This window comes from Pyrus communis, chromosome 9, assembly GCF_041283825.1.
Source record: "Pyrus communis isolate YQ-2024b chromosome 9, ASM4128382v1, whole genome shotgun sequence".
NCBI classification, from domain to species: Eukaryota; Viridiplantae; Streptophyta; class Magnoliopsida; order Rosales; family Rosaceae; genus Pyrus; species Pyrus communis.
The window spans coordinates 7,278,718-7,294,774 of NC_142573.1; the positions used below are offsets into that span (position 1 = coordinate 7,278,718).

The 16,057-nt window shown below is 39.5% G+C and overlaps 2 protein-coding genes and 1 long non-coding RNA gene across 3 annotated transcripts; 2 read left to right on the plus strand and 1 right to left on the minus strand.

The window, feature by feature from the left end:
- The first annotated feature begins 225 nt into the window (after positions 1-225).
- LOC148694147 (uncharacterized) lies at positions 226-1,328 on the plus strand. The gene is made up of 2 exons (XM_088699552.1): positions 226-457; positions 722-1,328. The coding sequence occupies exons 1-2, from the start codon at positions 226-228 to the stop codon at positions 1,321-1,323; spliced, it is 834 nt and encodes a 277-aa protein (XP_088555678.1). The 3' UTR covers positions 1,324-1,328.
- A 2,447-nt stretch (positions 1,329-3,775) lies between these two features.
- Positions 3,776-4,421, plus strand: LOC137739918 (uncharacterized). Its single transcript, XR_015966169.1, has 3 exons — positions 3,776-3,911; positions 4,015-4,313; positions 4,395-4,421. It is a non-coding gene; the product is annotated as an uncharacterized LOC137739918 (long non-coding RNA).
- A 5,591-nt stretch (positions 4,422-10,012) lies between these two features.
- LOC137739917 (vacuolar protein-sorting-associated protein 11 homolog) lies at positions 10,013-14,617 on the minus strand. The gene is made up of 5 exons (XM_068479664.2): positions 14,125-14,617; positions 13,739-13,918; positions 13,321-13,650; positions 11,468-13,240; positions 10,013-10,792 (listed from the first exon to the last, which is right to left on the minus strand). The coding sequence occupies exons 1-5, from the start codon at positions 14,344-14,346 to the stop codon at positions 10,436-10,438; spliced, it is 2,862 nt and encodes a 953-aa protein (XP_068335765.2). The 5' UTR covers positions 14,347-14,617; the 3' UTR covers positions 10,013-10,435.
- Positions 14,618-16,057: the final 1,440 nt, after the last annotated feature.

A 16,057-nucleotide genomic window follows, 5' to 3' on the forward strand; every position in this document is an offset into this window, starting at 1 on the left:
TATAATATAGAGGTGAGGGCCTAGCCCCATCTTAATTACGTGGAGAGCTCTCAGCTAATTTATAGAACCGAACGCTTAGGTGGCTTGACATTATTGGCTCCCATCGCAACAGGTGGTGGGTCAGGAGTCTACCTCTCCAATCCCCTACGTGTATAGATAGAAACTGCCAGAGGGTTAGGGTTTGCAGGAGGACATTAAAATTTTCGTGTTTCAGGGAGGAAACAGATGAGCAACACTGATCACTCATTTGATATTATTGCTGCTTCCACAGTGACCGAGTCATGTACGGAGGCCGATCTCAATAAGCGAGGTGAATCGTTCAATCCGAATCCAGAAACGATCTTGATCAAGTATTTATTTAACAAGTTGGCCGGACGGGCAACGCCTGTGGAAGATGTGATCAGACACATTGACTTGCAAAAGGGCATGCCTCCAGATGCTAATCAAATTCCTCCAAGTAAGATTAACCCTCCCAAATGCAATTAAATAAATGAAGAACCACATCATACATCGATCAGATATCAACCTCGACATACTAAAAAACTGATTATTTCATTAATTTGGATTTGGAAAATGATCATTTTGACTAAATTTTTCATTAATTTTTTTAGAATAAACAATATTATCTATATCACAATATGTTAGTAATAATATGGCTCAAATTCGTTTTTGGCGAGAATCAAATATTTAGAGTTGGTCGTTTAATTATTTTTGTTTTTAGGTCTTTTCTGTCATGGAGCTGAAAACCGATCAGCATATTTCTACATATGTGCCGAGGTAGTTCTTGGTGATGTTAAAACAGAAAGGCCAACTTCTAATGGGTACTGGAAGTTGCTTAGTAACGAACAAGTGCACATTCAAACGTCCAGTGACAGTGATGACGATGCTGTAGCTGTCGTTCATGTTGGTAATGTACGGACGTGGAGGTATCATGGAAGGGACCTTAGGAGGCCGATGAGGGCAGTGTCTGAGACGTGCTTTAAAATTCGGGAATACTACCTGAATCCGGAGCTTGAGCCTACAACGCTGATTGTGACGGGACTATATCTTGGATGTTTTTTCAAAAAATTGTGTGTTTGTGAATTCATAGATGAGGACTCAGAGTTGAGACTGAAACAGAAGTGCAGGGTAGCCACATTGGCTATAAGTGGAGGTGATCCGCTGTTTATCTTGCCGGGACATCTCCCTATCGGCCCTAGACTGATATGTGCACTGTTAGACGCTCCGGAGCCCGGGGGTGATCCTCTCGATACTTTGTTTATCAGAGCACCTCCTCCCTCTCCTTCTTCTCCATGGAAGGAGGAGAGTGACGATGAGTGGTGACTGACTTTTAGTTAATTTTGCACTTAGTTTCTGTTATTATTATTTATTTTTTATGGATTTTTACATTTCCTTTTGGATATCATTTTTAATCTTTTAAGTTTGCATTCTAGAATCGATCAAAGTCGCCCTTCACGTTTGACACCAAAAATTAGTTTTGTCCTTGTCCTCTTGAGATTTGAGAACACAGTATAGGGTTAAAAACGAAATAGTTATGAGAACACAAAATTAAAAATTCAAAGTTAAAAACGAAATGATTATAAACGAGGACTAAGAACTGAAGAAATCACTAGCCTTCCCAATTTCCAAAACCGAAAGAAATCACTGGCCTTTCCAATTTCCATAATCACAATGTCATTTACACTCTGTTTGGATAAAGAAATTTAAGATTACTAAAAAAATTTAAAATGACAGAAGTTTATTTTATAGAATTTGTGAATTTTCTTGTTTGGTTAACTTAAAAAAATGGAAATGAATATGAAATTTGTTAATTTCAAACTTTCAATCATAGAAATTGGAAAACAACACATATTTACATGGAGTTTAAACTTGGGGATTGGATGTCTCAAATTCCGAGTTTTTTTTTCCATGCAGAAATTCTAAATTTCTATGCTTATGAATCCAAACAAGGAAATTGGTGTATGTCAATTCATAAATTCTAACTTTTATTCAAATTACAAGTTTATTTTCCTTATCTAAACACAGTGTTACTCCATTTAGAAGTAAGAAATTTCTGTTTATTTTTCAAGTTAATGCAAATCCATAAAATTGATTCTGGATATGCCATTTTGATCTGCAAAATATATATATATATATATATATATATATATATATATATATATATATATATCACTTACTTCCGAACTTTGGAAACAAATCAACAGCAGCAAGCCCTGCCCAGTCGAAAATATGCCGAGTGAGGGAAGGAAATCCAAAGTTGCTCAGTTCCATCCCATTTTTCTACAGTTCCAAGCCCTCATAAGTCACAGCTGGAAGAACTGCCGCTGATCAAGAAGCACCTGTGGTCCATTGGTGGTTTTTGCGGCTCACCCCCTTCCCGAAATACTCGGCGACAGAAAACCCATCCTTTGAACTTTTAACTTGCTCGAAGAACAAATCATGAATCGTGTAAATCAAAGAAAAGGAGGTATCTCCATCTTTTCCCATCTTTAATTATTGTCATTTTAAACCAACCATGATATATTTTACACTAAAAGGAGATGGGAGTTATACCAAGCAACGTAATGAAAAACCTAATTTGATATCAAATTCACTATTCATGAAATTCAAATCTAAGAAGTGAGAGGAATACCCTTTCATTTGCTTTTTCCTCAGTTAAGAAGAGCTCAATGCTCTCTTTTTTTTTTCTTTTATTTATTTATTTAATTTTTCAGATCGGGTTTCATTTGTTTTGGGTAAATATGGTTGAATTCTGATGAATTTGTGCAGGTCAAGTTTGAACTAGTTTTTATAGTTCTTTATAATGTTCAACGAAATCGACCCCAAGGGTTTAAATACCAGGATGTTTTATAGGTTTTAATGGCAGCATCATCAGATTTCAACATGTTCGATAAGGCCTTAAGATCATCTCCAACCAAAGGATTCAGAAGGTTAGAGGGCCGAAAATAGCCCGAAAACCGTCTCCAACCCAGGGTTAAGCCAGAGGGCTCGTGGGCCCCACAAAATCTGAAAGGGCCAAAGGGCTAGCCCATTCCAGCCAGCCAGCCCTGAGCTGGCCATAATTTTGCTTAAAACTGTTCGATTTCCTGTTGGACATAACCAATAGGAATAATTTTGTTTATCGCAATAGTGTTGGTTATAACCGACATGAATAGTAACAGCTACATAGGAATAATTTTGATTAATTGCAATCGTGTCGGTTATAACCGACACGAATAGTATGAAAATTTTGAATACAACGGCTAGCTGAGTCAGCTAGCCGTTGCATTCAATTTTTTTTTTTTTATGAATTTAAAGCTTTTTTTTTTCTATAACTTCCTATAACTTCTATTTTACAAAATTTGTTTCATATTTTTTTTTAAAATTCTATTTTTTCCTATAACTTCTATTTTACAAAATTTTGTTCATATTTTTTTTTAAATTCTATTTTTTTTCCTATAACTTCTATTTTACAAAATTTGGTTCAAATCTAACAGCCAACTGACGTCACTTAGCCGTTGGATTTGAATTTAAGTTGTAGTTTTTAAATAATAAATTATGTTTGGTCTTTTGGCTCTCGGGTTTTTTGTGACAGGGCTAAAACGAGCCATATGGCCCTTTGACCCTCGATTGGAGATGGAGGCAAATATGGTCATGTACTGTTCATTAAAATATTAATATCTTGGAGGACCAGATGGCTAAAACGAGTCATCTGGTCAGTCCTCGGTTAGAGATGACCTAAGTGTCCAGGAGTGCAACACTACGACGGATCTCGAAATGTGGGGTTTAGAATTTGACCCCAAGCCTGACTTTCTCCTGATTTACTATTTGTTCGACAAGCTCATCGGAAAGCCACTTCCAAGGGGCAGAGATGATCAGACACCTTATCTCCGGGAAGAAGAATTTTCCGGATCCCACTTTTATACCGCCAGGTAATTTGTTCTATTTTTTGTTGTATACAGTTAGCTACTTTTTAATTTGAAGTCCTGTATGTGTGTGTATATATTTATTGTATTTTTACTGTTATTTTTGCAGAAAACTTCTCTTTTCGATCGGAAAAGAACAAAGCGTTTTTTTGGTTCCATTGTGGATGAACAGGCTGATTCTTCCCTGAGGTTCACTGTTCGGGGAGCCTTTGGCGGTTTTCTAGTGAGAAGAGTGTTAACCATCTTCACAATGGTGAAGAAGTTTGTATCGGGACTGCAAGAACCTTTATCTCTTTTAAGAATATAGAAGAGGAGGGTGGTTATGAGATGGTTGAATATAAGCTTCTGAACTCTGAGGCCCTTGGAATCGATCCAAGATTGATACAATCAAGACCGTTCAATGATCTGGTATATTGAATAATTATTGTAACTGTTAGTTTACAGTTCTTAATTGTTTTATTGATATTGCTTCCCTTCTCTGTCTTATAGCTCCAACTCTACTCCATCGCTACCATTGATAGAATATTAAGGTTTGTGGACGTAGTGGCTTTATCCACTACGTAAACATAGGGTTATCTTTTGTAAGCAGGTTAACTGCATGGTTCAATAAATCCTAGTTTTTAGGAATCAGTTGTAGTTGTTTTCTTAGAGACTTAGTCATTTACCACGTTTAGGATTATGTTTAACGTGGGCTGCAGTTTTTCCGTTCCATTTGTTTGTAAGGCTTACTTATAGCCAGTTTCTTGTTTGTTGTTTAATAAGACAATCCTTCCAGTTTGCAGAGATCTTTTTCAGCATATACTTAGGTTTAACATTTGGTATCAGAGCCCCACCCTGGGGCTCTTGATCGAAGCTTGAGAGATCGTAATCTTTTGAGTGCAGAAGTACGTGAACATGGCAGGAGAAGGAAGTGGTTTTGTGAAAGCATCCATCCCAAAGCTGGAAGGGCATTATGATCATTGGGCAATGCTTATGGAAAATTTCCTACGTTCAAAGGAATATTGGAGTCTTGTGGAGCATGGAATCCCTGCAGTAGCAGAAGGAGGTTCACTCTCAGAAGGGCAACGAAAAGTGTTCGAGGAGCACAAGTTGAAAGATTTAAAGGCTAAGAACTATCTGTTTCAAGCAATTGACCGAGCTGTTTTGGAAACAATCCTGAACAAGGACACGGCTAAAGAGATTTGGGATTCGTTGAAGCAGAAGTATCAAGGAACTGCTCGAGTCAAACGAGCACAGTTGCAGGCTCTTCGAAAGGAGTTTGAGATGCTACACATGAAGACAGGAGAGACTGTGAACGAATTCTTTGGTCGAACGTTAACCATAGCCAACAAAAGAAGGATCAATGGTGACAAACTGACAGATGTAGAAGTTATTGAGAAGATTTTGAGATCGATGACTCCTAAGTATGACTATGTGGTTTGTTCAATTGAGGAATCCAAAGACTTGGACATTCTTTCAATTGACGAACTGCAAAGTAGTTTGTTGGTTCATGAGCAGCGGATGATTGGACATGTCGTGGAAGAACAAGCTCTAAAGGTGGTTCATGAAGAGAACTATGGTGGAAGAGGCCGTGGTCGCGGAAGCTATCGTGGAAGAGGTAGAGGAAGGGGCAGACAGATGTTTGACAAGTCAACAATTGAATGCTATAACTGTCATGAGCTAGGGCATTTTCAGTATGAATGCCCCAAGAGAGACAAGGAAGGACAAGTCAACTATGCAGAAGCAAGTGAAGAGATGTTGCTCATGGCATACGTGGATACTCAGGAGATCAAAGAGGACATCTGGTTTCTGGATTCTGGTTGCAGTAACCATATGTGTGGAAAGAGAGCATTGTTCTCGGACTTTGATGGAAGTTTCAGAGAAACGGTGAAACTGGGAAACAATACTAGCATGGCTGTGATGGGGAAAGGGAACATTCGACTTCAAGTGCATGGAATAATTCAGGTGATCACGGGAGTGTTTTACGTACCTGCCTTAAAAAACAATCTCCTGAGTATTGGTCAGCTTCAGGAGAGAGGTCTTGCTATTCTCATTAAACAAGGGAGGTGCAAGATCTACCATCCTGAACGAGGACTGATCATAGAGACGGTCATGGCTGCAAATCGCATGTTCATTCTTGTTGCTCAGCATCAATTCAATGAACAGGCATGTTTCACAGCAATTACAGATGATCTAGTTCAGTTGTGGCACTGTCGATATGGGCACTTGAGTCTTGGCGGATTAAAGACGCTACAACAGAAGCAAATGGTGAGCGGACTACCAGAAATAAGGGACTCCTCAAGAGTGTGTGAGAATTGTCTGATAGGCAAGCAATCAAGAGATCCTTTTCCAAAGCACAGTACATGGAGGGCTGATCAAATCTTAGAACTTATCCATGCAGACATATGTGGCCCGATACAACCTACATCTAACAGCAAGAAGAGGTATCTACTCACATTCATTGATGATTTTAGTCGTAAGACTTGGATCTATTTTCTAATTGAGAAGTCAGAAGCTTTTAAAACCTTTAAAGCATTCAAAAGCCTTGTGGAGAAAGAAACAGGTGCAAGTATCAAAAGTCTACGCACGGATCGTGGAGGGGAATTCACATCTCATGAGTTTGCTGAATTCTGTGTTGAGAATGGGATTCAACGTCAACTCACAGCAGCCTACACCCCACAGCAAAATGGAGTGGCTGAATGCAAGAATAGGACCATCATGAACATGGTTCGAAGTCTATTGATCGAGAAGAAGATGCCAAAGACCTTTTGGCCAGAAGCAGCAAACTGGACCGTGCATGTGCTCAACAGAAGTCCCACGTTTGCAGTCAAAAATAAAACTCCCGAGGAGGCATGGAGTGGGACGATACCATCAGTAAGTTACTTCAGGATCTTTGGATGTATTTCATATGTACATGTTCCAGATAATAAGAGGACTAAGCTGGATGACAAAAGTCTGAAGTGCGTGCTGCTTGGAGTCAGCGAAGGGACGAAGGCTTATCGACTTTTTGATCCAGTCTCGCAAAAAATCATAATTAGTCGTGATGTTCGTTTTGATGAGAACAATAGCTGGAATTGGGAGGAACATTATCCTGAAGCTGTCTTAGCAGTGTTGGAGTGGGATGACGATGAAGATGAACCAACTGAAGATAATGATGTTGATAATCAGGGAGAAGATGGCAATGATTCTGGTGAGAATGATAATAACACAGGCAGCAACAGTGACTCGGATCAAGTCTCGGAAGTAAATGCATCCAGTCCAGAGGAAGGCAGAACTAGGGCTCCGCCAATATGGATGAGAGATTATGTAACAGGAGAAGGATTATCTGAAGAAGAGGACATGGTGCATCTGGCATTTTTAGCTGACAGTGATCCGCTTCACTACAATGAAGCTGTGACAAGTTCTAAATGGAGGAAAGCTATGGATGTAGAAATTGCAGCCATTGAAAGGAATAACACCTGGGAATTAACGGATTTACCTAAAGGGGGAAAGAAGATTGGAGTCAAATGGGTTTACAAAATGAAGCTTAATGAGAATGGAGAGGTGGATAAGTACAAAGCTCGGCTGGTGGCTAAGGGGTATGCTCAGGAATATGGGATCGACTATGCTGAAGTATTTGCTCCTGTGGCCAGGTTAGAGACTGTTCGAATTGTGATTGCACTTGCTGCGCAAAAGGACTGGACAATTCATCAATTGGACGTGAAAAGTGCTTTTCTACATGGGGAGGTTAATGAAGAAGTATTTGTAGAACAACCACCTGGGTATGTACTGAAGGATAAAGAGCATAAAGTTTACAAACTAAGAAAAGCTTTATATGGACTTAAACAAGCCCATCATGCTTGGTATAGTCGTATAGAAGTTTATTTCTTGAAGGAAGGGTTTGTGAAATGTCCATATGAGCACACCTTGTTTATCAAAACTGGCGATGGAGGTAAAATTCTTGTTGTTTGTCTATATGTTGACGATCTCATTTATACTGGCAATGATGAATACATGTTCACTGAGTTTAAGCAGTCAATGATGAATGAGTTTGAAATAACTGATCTTGGCAAGATGAGATACTTTCTTGGAATCGAAGTTTTGCAGCAGGAAGAAGGATTATTTATATGTCAAAAGAAGTATGCTCAGGATGTGTTGAAAAGGTTCAATATGGAGAATTGCAACTCAGTACAGAATCCTATTGTTCCAGGTACCAAATTGACAAAGGATGACATGGGTGAAAAGGTCAACAGCACTGTCTACAAACAAATCGTGGGGAGTCTCATGTATCTTACAGCCACTCGGCCTGACACTATGTTTGTGGTAAGTTTACTTAGCAGATTTATGGAGTGTCCAACAGAAATGCATTTGGCAGCAGCAAAAAGGGTTCTGAGGTATTTGAAAGGCACGATTGGTCTCGGGATTCAATACAGCAAGGGAGGACATGCTGAGCTCAGAGGTTTTTCAGATAGTGATTATGCAGGCGACTTAGATGACAGAAAGAGCACATCGGGGTATCTGTTTATGTTGAGTGCAGAGCTGTGTGTTGGGCTTCGAAGAAGCAACCTATAGTTACATTATCAACAACTGAAGCTGAGTTTATAGCAGCAGCTTCATGTGCGTGTCAAGCAATCTGGTTGAGAAGGATAATGCAAGAACTATGTCAAGTCCAGCGAGGTCCTACAACAATTTATTGTGACAATAGCTCAGCAATAAAGCTCTCTAGGAATCCTGTCATGCACGGTCGAAGCAAACACATAGATGTGCGCTTCCATTTTCTTCGTGAATTGACTAAAGATGAAACTGTGCAGCTGGTTCATTGCATCACTCAGGAGCAAATAGCAGATATATTCACTAAGCCTTTAAAGACTGATGCCTTTCTGAAGATGCGTGGGCTTATGGGGATGCGTTTGGAACCAGGTGTAAACTGATTGCACTGCAATTAGTTTAAGGGAGGATGATAGAATATTAAGGTTTGTGGACGTAGTGGCTTTATCCACTACGTAAACATAGGGTTATCTTTTGTAAGCAGGTTAACTGCATGGTTCAATAAATCCTAGTTTTTAGGAATCAGTTGTAGTTGTTTTCTTAGAGACTTAGTCATTTACCACGTTTAGGATTATGTTTAACGTGGGCTGCAGTTTTTCCGTTCCATTTGTTTGTAAGGCTTACTTATAGCCAGTTTCTTGTTTGTTGTTTAATAAGACAATCCTTCCAGTTCGCAGAGATCTTTTTCAGCATATACTTAGGTTTAACAACCATTACATGCCATGACGGCAATTTGGAGAAGATCAAGAAGGGTATCGTGGCCCCTGCGCTGCTTACTGGTGGAGGTCATCAGATTATTCTGCCTCCCGATGCTGACATTGGAGCCAAGGGATCCATTGCCCCACTTATCGACTACATCTCGGGCAACCCGGACAGCCCAGCTCCAAGTTCCGCTCCTCAACTTGGATTATTTGGACTGGAAACAGATTCCATTCTTGCACTCACCACAGGTGCTGCTGGGGAAGCTTCCACCTCCTAATTCAGCATGAGTGGCGCCCAATTTTCACTCTTACTTCTGCTAATTTGGAAATTTGCAGTTTTCTTTGCTACGAACTTTTTTGCTGTAATCAGACATGTTTTTCAATTTTGTTTTGTTGTTTGCTCGAGTCATGTCTTTTGTGTTCTGCATGCTTGATTGTGTTTGTGTAGCAAGATAAGAAAACTATGAATTTGAAACCATGGTTCTGTAGTTTTGTTATGTTCAGATGTTCATTTTCTCGGTGAAACCTCGTCCTGCCATTTGAAATTCTTCACCCAGATCTTTCTTTCTCCGAGGTTTAGTTTTGTTAACTAGTTCTAACATCGGATCATTAGGGTGAGTTGTGTTATGGTTGGGAGTCCCCATATGGAGGGCAGGGCACACACTACACAGTTGTTTCAAGCTGTTACTGATATGTTCCTCATCAGAGCTGTACGAGGGGGATTACACAGCTAGAGACGGTCAAGCCTTTAGCCTTGAACAAGGTGACCGACCGGGAGGTGAATATGTGCACTGTTAATTTTGTCCTTGCTATCTTTAGATTTGAGAATATTGTAATCTCAATTCTCTGCTGGCATGCATGTATAGGGTTAAAAACGAAATGGTTATCGGAACACAGAAATGAAGACTAAAGGTTAAAAATGAAATGATCCTCAAACGGAACCTAATATGGTCATTCTACAAAGATAGCAATTTGGGGACTCGCCTTTGCTCCAAACAGATCGAGGAGAACTAAGGTCACTAGCCTTTCCAAAATCAAAATGCCATTTACTCCTGACTTAGAAATAAAATATCAAAGAACAATGACATCCACTCACAAATTTCGGTTTCTTTTTGGAGTTAATGCAGATCTCCAAAATTGTTTCAGGATATACCATTTTGATCTGCAAAAAATATCACTAACCTCCCAAGTTTGGGAAACAGAACAACAGCAGCAATCCCAGTCGAAAATGCTGAGTGAAGAAAATCCAAAGTTGCTCAGCTCCATCCCATGTTTCCATAGTTCCAAGCCCTCATAAGTCACAGCTTGACGAACTGCTGCCGATCAAGAAGCACCTGTGGGTCCATTAGTGGTTTTGCTGATCACACCTTTCCCAAAATACTCAGCGATCACAGAAAAACCATCCTTTGAACTTTTAACTTGCTGGAAGAACCGATCCTGATCTTTGGAGTTCCGCTCTAGACTTCTTTTTGTTTCGAGAACAGATTTGTATTCAGGAGCACATACAGGACACTCCTTCTCATTATCCCCGAGGCAACGCTGATGGAATGAGTGGATACACATAAAATGCACAGCTGGGAGATCGAGGGTGAAAGTGCATGCAGTGCACTTGCTGAGCTGAAAGATTCTGGCATTTGTCCTAAGATCCTGAATTTCGTTTCTCATTGCAGATGTGGTTTCCTGAACAATGAAAGGATTCATTAGATAACCTCTCTCACACGCACACAACCACACATAGTTTGGATTGAAACCTAAAGGGCATGAAGTATAATTTTGTTTGGCAGATTCTATTTATTGACAAAACTTTATTTAGTAACCCACACACAAAGTAATATTCTTATCAGAAATCATGAAGAGCACCATCATGTATCTGAATGTATCTTTCGTGACAAAGACTCAGCTTCACTTACTGGGGTAACATGTAAAGAACTATTTTCGTACCAAACATGTTTGGTAATTTCCATTGTTTAAACCTTATTTTCTACGTTAAAGTTCCTCAGATTAGTTTTTTTACTTGCTAAATAATATGCCAATTTCCCACAAAGAACACTGGTTACGAGAACGTTGAAAGATCAAATCCCTAGATTTGTGATGCACATGTCATAGCTATTTAAATTACTAGAGCATTTTTCCCTTTTTTCTGTGCAGTTTCAGACCTAACTAGAATCCCATGCAACATTATCTGATACACTGCTTTGACAAGATTACATTCGTCATTCGTGCCATTACAAAAGTTTCCAAGGAAAGCGTAAATAAGAAACATAAAATGTTAACCAACTTTTACTGGAAGCAGGCGAAATGAACAACAGAGGTACAATAGATAAATTCACAATGACAGCTGCAGTAAGGACTAACCTGATACTTTTCAATTGCTCGACGGTCCTCTTCGATCAGCCTCGATTCTTGTTCAAGCTTTCTGGCAATGTAATCCTTAATGACAGAGAGTGTGAGACATGGATTTCTGGACAAAGTTTGAAGAACAATAATAGGAGGCAATATGTCATCCCTTTCTATATATGTCAAAACTTCCTTCACTTCTTTGGAGCAATCTTCTCCAAGTTCACCAAAATATTTTAGCAGATCTGCCCAAAGAGTGGGGTCCCCACCCTTCCCTGAATCCCCTAGTCGTTTGCAGCAATCAATCAAACCCTCGTGGTCATGAGCTTGCATGTAGCAAGCAATCACCTCTTTATAAAGTTTCAATTTTTCATAGAGATACAACAGGCCTTCCTTAAATGCATTCATTTCACAAAGAATTATGGCAAGGTCAACATCATAAAGCGGAAATTCCAGGTCAGATGGCCATGCACTCTTAAGAAGTCGTAGCCCTTTCTCTTGCTTTTCAAAACGGTCCTTTTCCTTGTTTGAATCTTTGGTATCAGCAATCAATTTCCCATTGGACTGGCTTCTTGATGTTGCAGCTGCACCTGATCTAGCCCTGAGATTAAGATCTTCACCATTGCCAGCTTGTGATATTGATGGGAAACTCAAGTCATTGGACAAGTACAACTCCAAGAGCGTGTTATGGATTTCTACTTGTGCAGGAGAGTCCTTGACCTTGTCGGTATATTTTTCAAGAAAATCCATAAGCCAGGGAAGATGATGGGTGAAGATGTTGAGAAAATCAACCGGAGATGGCAACATTGTCAGGTATGCACCAGTAGCGGCTCCTCTCTTGGATGATTCACCATCCTCAGTGCACAGCCTCATGAGTATCTCAATTGTTTCCACAGGCTTGTGCTCTATAAGAATCTTACCATACTCTTTCACTGTCACTCCAGCTTGGCTTGGTTCAAGGCTTGAAATATATTGCAAAGCTTCCTCATATCGGCCAAGATCTTCAAGTAAGATCTTTAAGTACCATTCATGCTTCCCGGCCTTTTTAGCAACATACATTGCATGCTCATGGTAGTTGGTGGCACGGCAGACTCTTATTGCAGTCTCCACATCAAATTTATGTTCCCCAACACCATCCTCACTTTTAATGAACACATTTAGCTTGTCAACATCTTTCAATTTGGTGTAGCAATTCAGTAGAAGAGTGGTATGATCTTTGGAAGCAAGCCCCTTCTCATGCAATTTTTCCAAGTAATTTGTAAGGTTGTAGATTCGTTGTGCATCTAGAAACTTCTGTATCACATAAGAAGGCTCAAGGTGACCAATGGTATGGATATACTGGGCCATTGCCTCATCATAATCTTGCTTGCTATATAGATGATCCCCATACTTTCTCAGCACTTCTGCAGTTGCGGCAGCATCCGCTTGCTGACTTTGAACAAGGTTGATGGCAACGGTATAAAGATTCTTCTTAAAGAGCATATCTAACTTACTCTCCATATCCTTCTCCCCAATGCACAAAGCTGATTTGTCAGCCATGATAAGTATTATGTTACCCCATTCACAAAGCATGTGAGAAACCTCTTTGACCGCTAGGCTGTGAGCGATTAAACGGTTCTTCAAGTCATAAATGTTGAAAGTGTTGCTGCTATTTCTTTGATCTGCAATAACACAAAGAAGGTATCCACGAAACCACCCTAAAAATTTCTTTTCTCCTTCAAAAGCCCAACATGGTCCACGCCCATCAACTTCATAAAAATACACGGCCTCAGGTCGACCAATTATCAACTCCTGTCACAATAAGTAAATAAATAAAATGCTAAGGTATACATAAACATACACCAACGGAAAAGGGAAGTAGAATTGCGTACCAAGCGATCACTCATTGCAACACTGTTCATATTACTTCCAATCTGATCTAGGGTCTGCCGCCTTGTGTTTGAGGGTTGATTCTGCAAGATGAACAAGCTCACAGAGGACGGAGTAACAGCAAACAACTGAAGGGCTTGACCGTCCACTCTGAACCCCAGTCCCGTAATTGAGGACTGGCTCTTGTCAGAATGGATTTCCACCTGAAGCTTGAACCTGGTGATTCGTTCTCGTGCAATATCCCCTTTAATGCAGTAAATCGAACCATTATCCAAGCCAATAGCTATAAGCAGTATCGGAGGTGCCTCCTCTAGTACTAAAAATGATGTAATCTGCAGTAATAAACAATGACTCGATTCAAAACCCTATTGTCTCTATCAAATTCGGGGGTTCACAAATTTCAATGGGCACAAATACTACCTTTGCTTCAGGAAATTGGTTAGTGAATATCCTCAAGATTCCAATGCAATCAGGGCTCGTTGTGCTTGAGCTTGTGCCCTCGGACTGCATCCTATCCAGGTCGAAAACCTTGAGGCACATTGCCGATTGTTGCGGAGTAATTTGTTCATCTTCTCCAATTGTCACCAAATAGTTGCGTTGCTGATTTCACAACAAGAGCAAAATTAACACACTTTTCACCTCCTAATCACTCTCTAAACAAATTAAAAACTAATCCTAATATTAAACATCAAAGTTCAACAAATTTCCAATTTTCTCTTTTCCTGTTTTTCCGTTTGTCACATTTTCCCGAGAAACAAACAGAAAAATTACCAAATCAAGACAAAATGCTGCGAGAGGAGGCTGACCTTGAGCTGCTGAAGGAAGAGCGCGGAGGAGGAGTGAGCTTGGAATCCGTAGCTGAAGTTGAGGCCGCGGTCCAGGAAGCTGACAGTGCCGTCGTCGCAGCCGATCACCACCTTCCCTCTGCCGCTCGAGCAACACTCGATCTTCCCTTCCACCTCCTCGGGAATCGCGCACTTTCCCGCCAATTTCTCCTCGAAGAACTCGAATTTCCTCCACTGGTACATTTCGAGAAGCTCTTTTCGGTTTTTTCAGCAAATTTAACGAGCTCGCCTCGGACGGCTCTATTTTCGCGAGCTGAGATCGGCGGCCAAAAGCCGAATACTTGGCGCCAAATACTCAGAAAGGCAATACCTTTCTCTCTCTTCTCTCTCCCTTACTCTGAACTTCGTATTCCTCCCTTTCTCTGGTAATTGGGTCGGGTTGTACGGCCGTTCCAGAAGAATAACGGTAGTTCGGATGAGCAAGAAAGCATAAACGACGCCGTATGTGTAAGGCGTTCAGTTAACTCCCTTTTTCGGATCTTATTCAGTTTCTTAATTTGGGCACATTCTTGTAGAAGCCCAATTTTCTTCAGACATGGGTGAGAAGTAAGGCCCATACTAAAACATAGTGTAAGGTGATTTTCGCACATCGATTTTCTCACGACGGAACATTATGAAACTTGTTGTTTTTTTACTGATGTGAGATTTTAATTTAGTATCTATTTTGACTAAATAGGAATTAGATATTACTAGACCAAATAATATTGAAGAACTTTCTAATTTCCATTTCGCCTCCTTTGTACCGAGCAAAATTTCGAACTTATATACAAAATTCTAATTTTCAAAGTAAAACTGTCATTAACATTCTAAATAAGTCCTTTTACATCCTCTTTTTCTCTTAATTTTTATACGAAGAATGAGTGCTTGATATTTTTTTTTTTTTTTTAAAGTGCTTGGTACTAATTTTTAAGTGACGATAACAATTCTTTTTATAAAAAATAGTATATAATTTACATAATAAAAAGAAATAAATATACGATAATTGCCGAAAGGAAACTTAAGAAAATAAATGATGCCCTGCATGGGAAATATATGGGTCTTTTGACCCAGCATCACATGTATATGACGTGAGCCTATAGTGATTGTCCTTAGTCCTACCACCTGGAGTCGTTGCTTTGCAATAGATGCAGAAGCCCGACACAGGGTGGACGCGTTTTGGTTGAGGGACATTGATAAACACTCTACCAAATTGTTGCTAAACCTTTCGTATTAAGAATTTTAATCCAATTAGAGCAATGATTTTTCAACTAAAAATTCATTATTATTGATTCCTTAACTCATCAAAACGTGCAATTATGGTCATTTTCGTCTACTTCGTTAGAACTTTTGTCAAAATGAGTCACATGTCATGCAGATGAGGCTAAATCAAAGGACAAATATGAAAAATCAAATAAGAAAAATTTTGTTCCTCAACTTTAACCCAATTGTAGCAATGATCCTTCCAACATAACTCATTTTGAAAGAATTTTGACGAAATTGACGAAAATGACCATAGTTACACGTTTTTGATGAGTTGAAAGGCCAATTCTGATGGAGTTTATGAAAGGCCAATTCCAATGGTAATGAATTTTTAGTTAAGGAACCATTGCTTCAATTTGATTAAAATTGAGACACCATTCCTGCAATTTACTCTTAATTTCCAATCCCCAACTTAAACTTGTTACTTCTCGTCTCGTGTTCTTGTGTTGTTTTGTGTCGTGCTAAGAATCTTGACAACCCAACAATAGTATAGTTATAATGCTTTTATTGGAGCTAGTTAACCTTATTGTTTGAAATTTTCTTTAAAGTAACAAGCAAGATGTTTGATGAAATGACTCGTGAAGTTCGTATAGGAGCCTCTTCACACGCCCTCGTTATCACAAATTCATGCCTCCACCACCACAACTAAACAAGT

Coding starts and splice junctions, on each gene's coding strand:
- LOC137739917 (XM_068479664.2), bottom strand. CDS start 14,346: ATGTACCAGTGGAGGAAATTCGAGTTCTTCGAGGAGAAATTGGCGGGA. Junction 13,241..13,320: donor TTGCAATGAGTGATCGCTTG/GTACGCAATTCT, acceptor TTATTGTGACAG/GAGTTGATAATTGGTCGACC. Junction 10,793..11,467: donor GAGCAATTGAAAAGTATCAG/GTTAGTCCTTAC, acceptor TTCATTGTTCAG/GAAACCACATCTGCAATGAG.
- LOC148694147 (XM_088699552.1), top strand. CDS start 226: ATGAGCAACACTGATCACTCATTTGATATTATTGCTGCTTCCACAGTG. Junction 458..721: donor TGCTAATCAAATTCCTCCAA/GTAAGATTAACC, acceptor TTTTGTTTTTAG/GTCTTTTCTGTCATGGAGCT.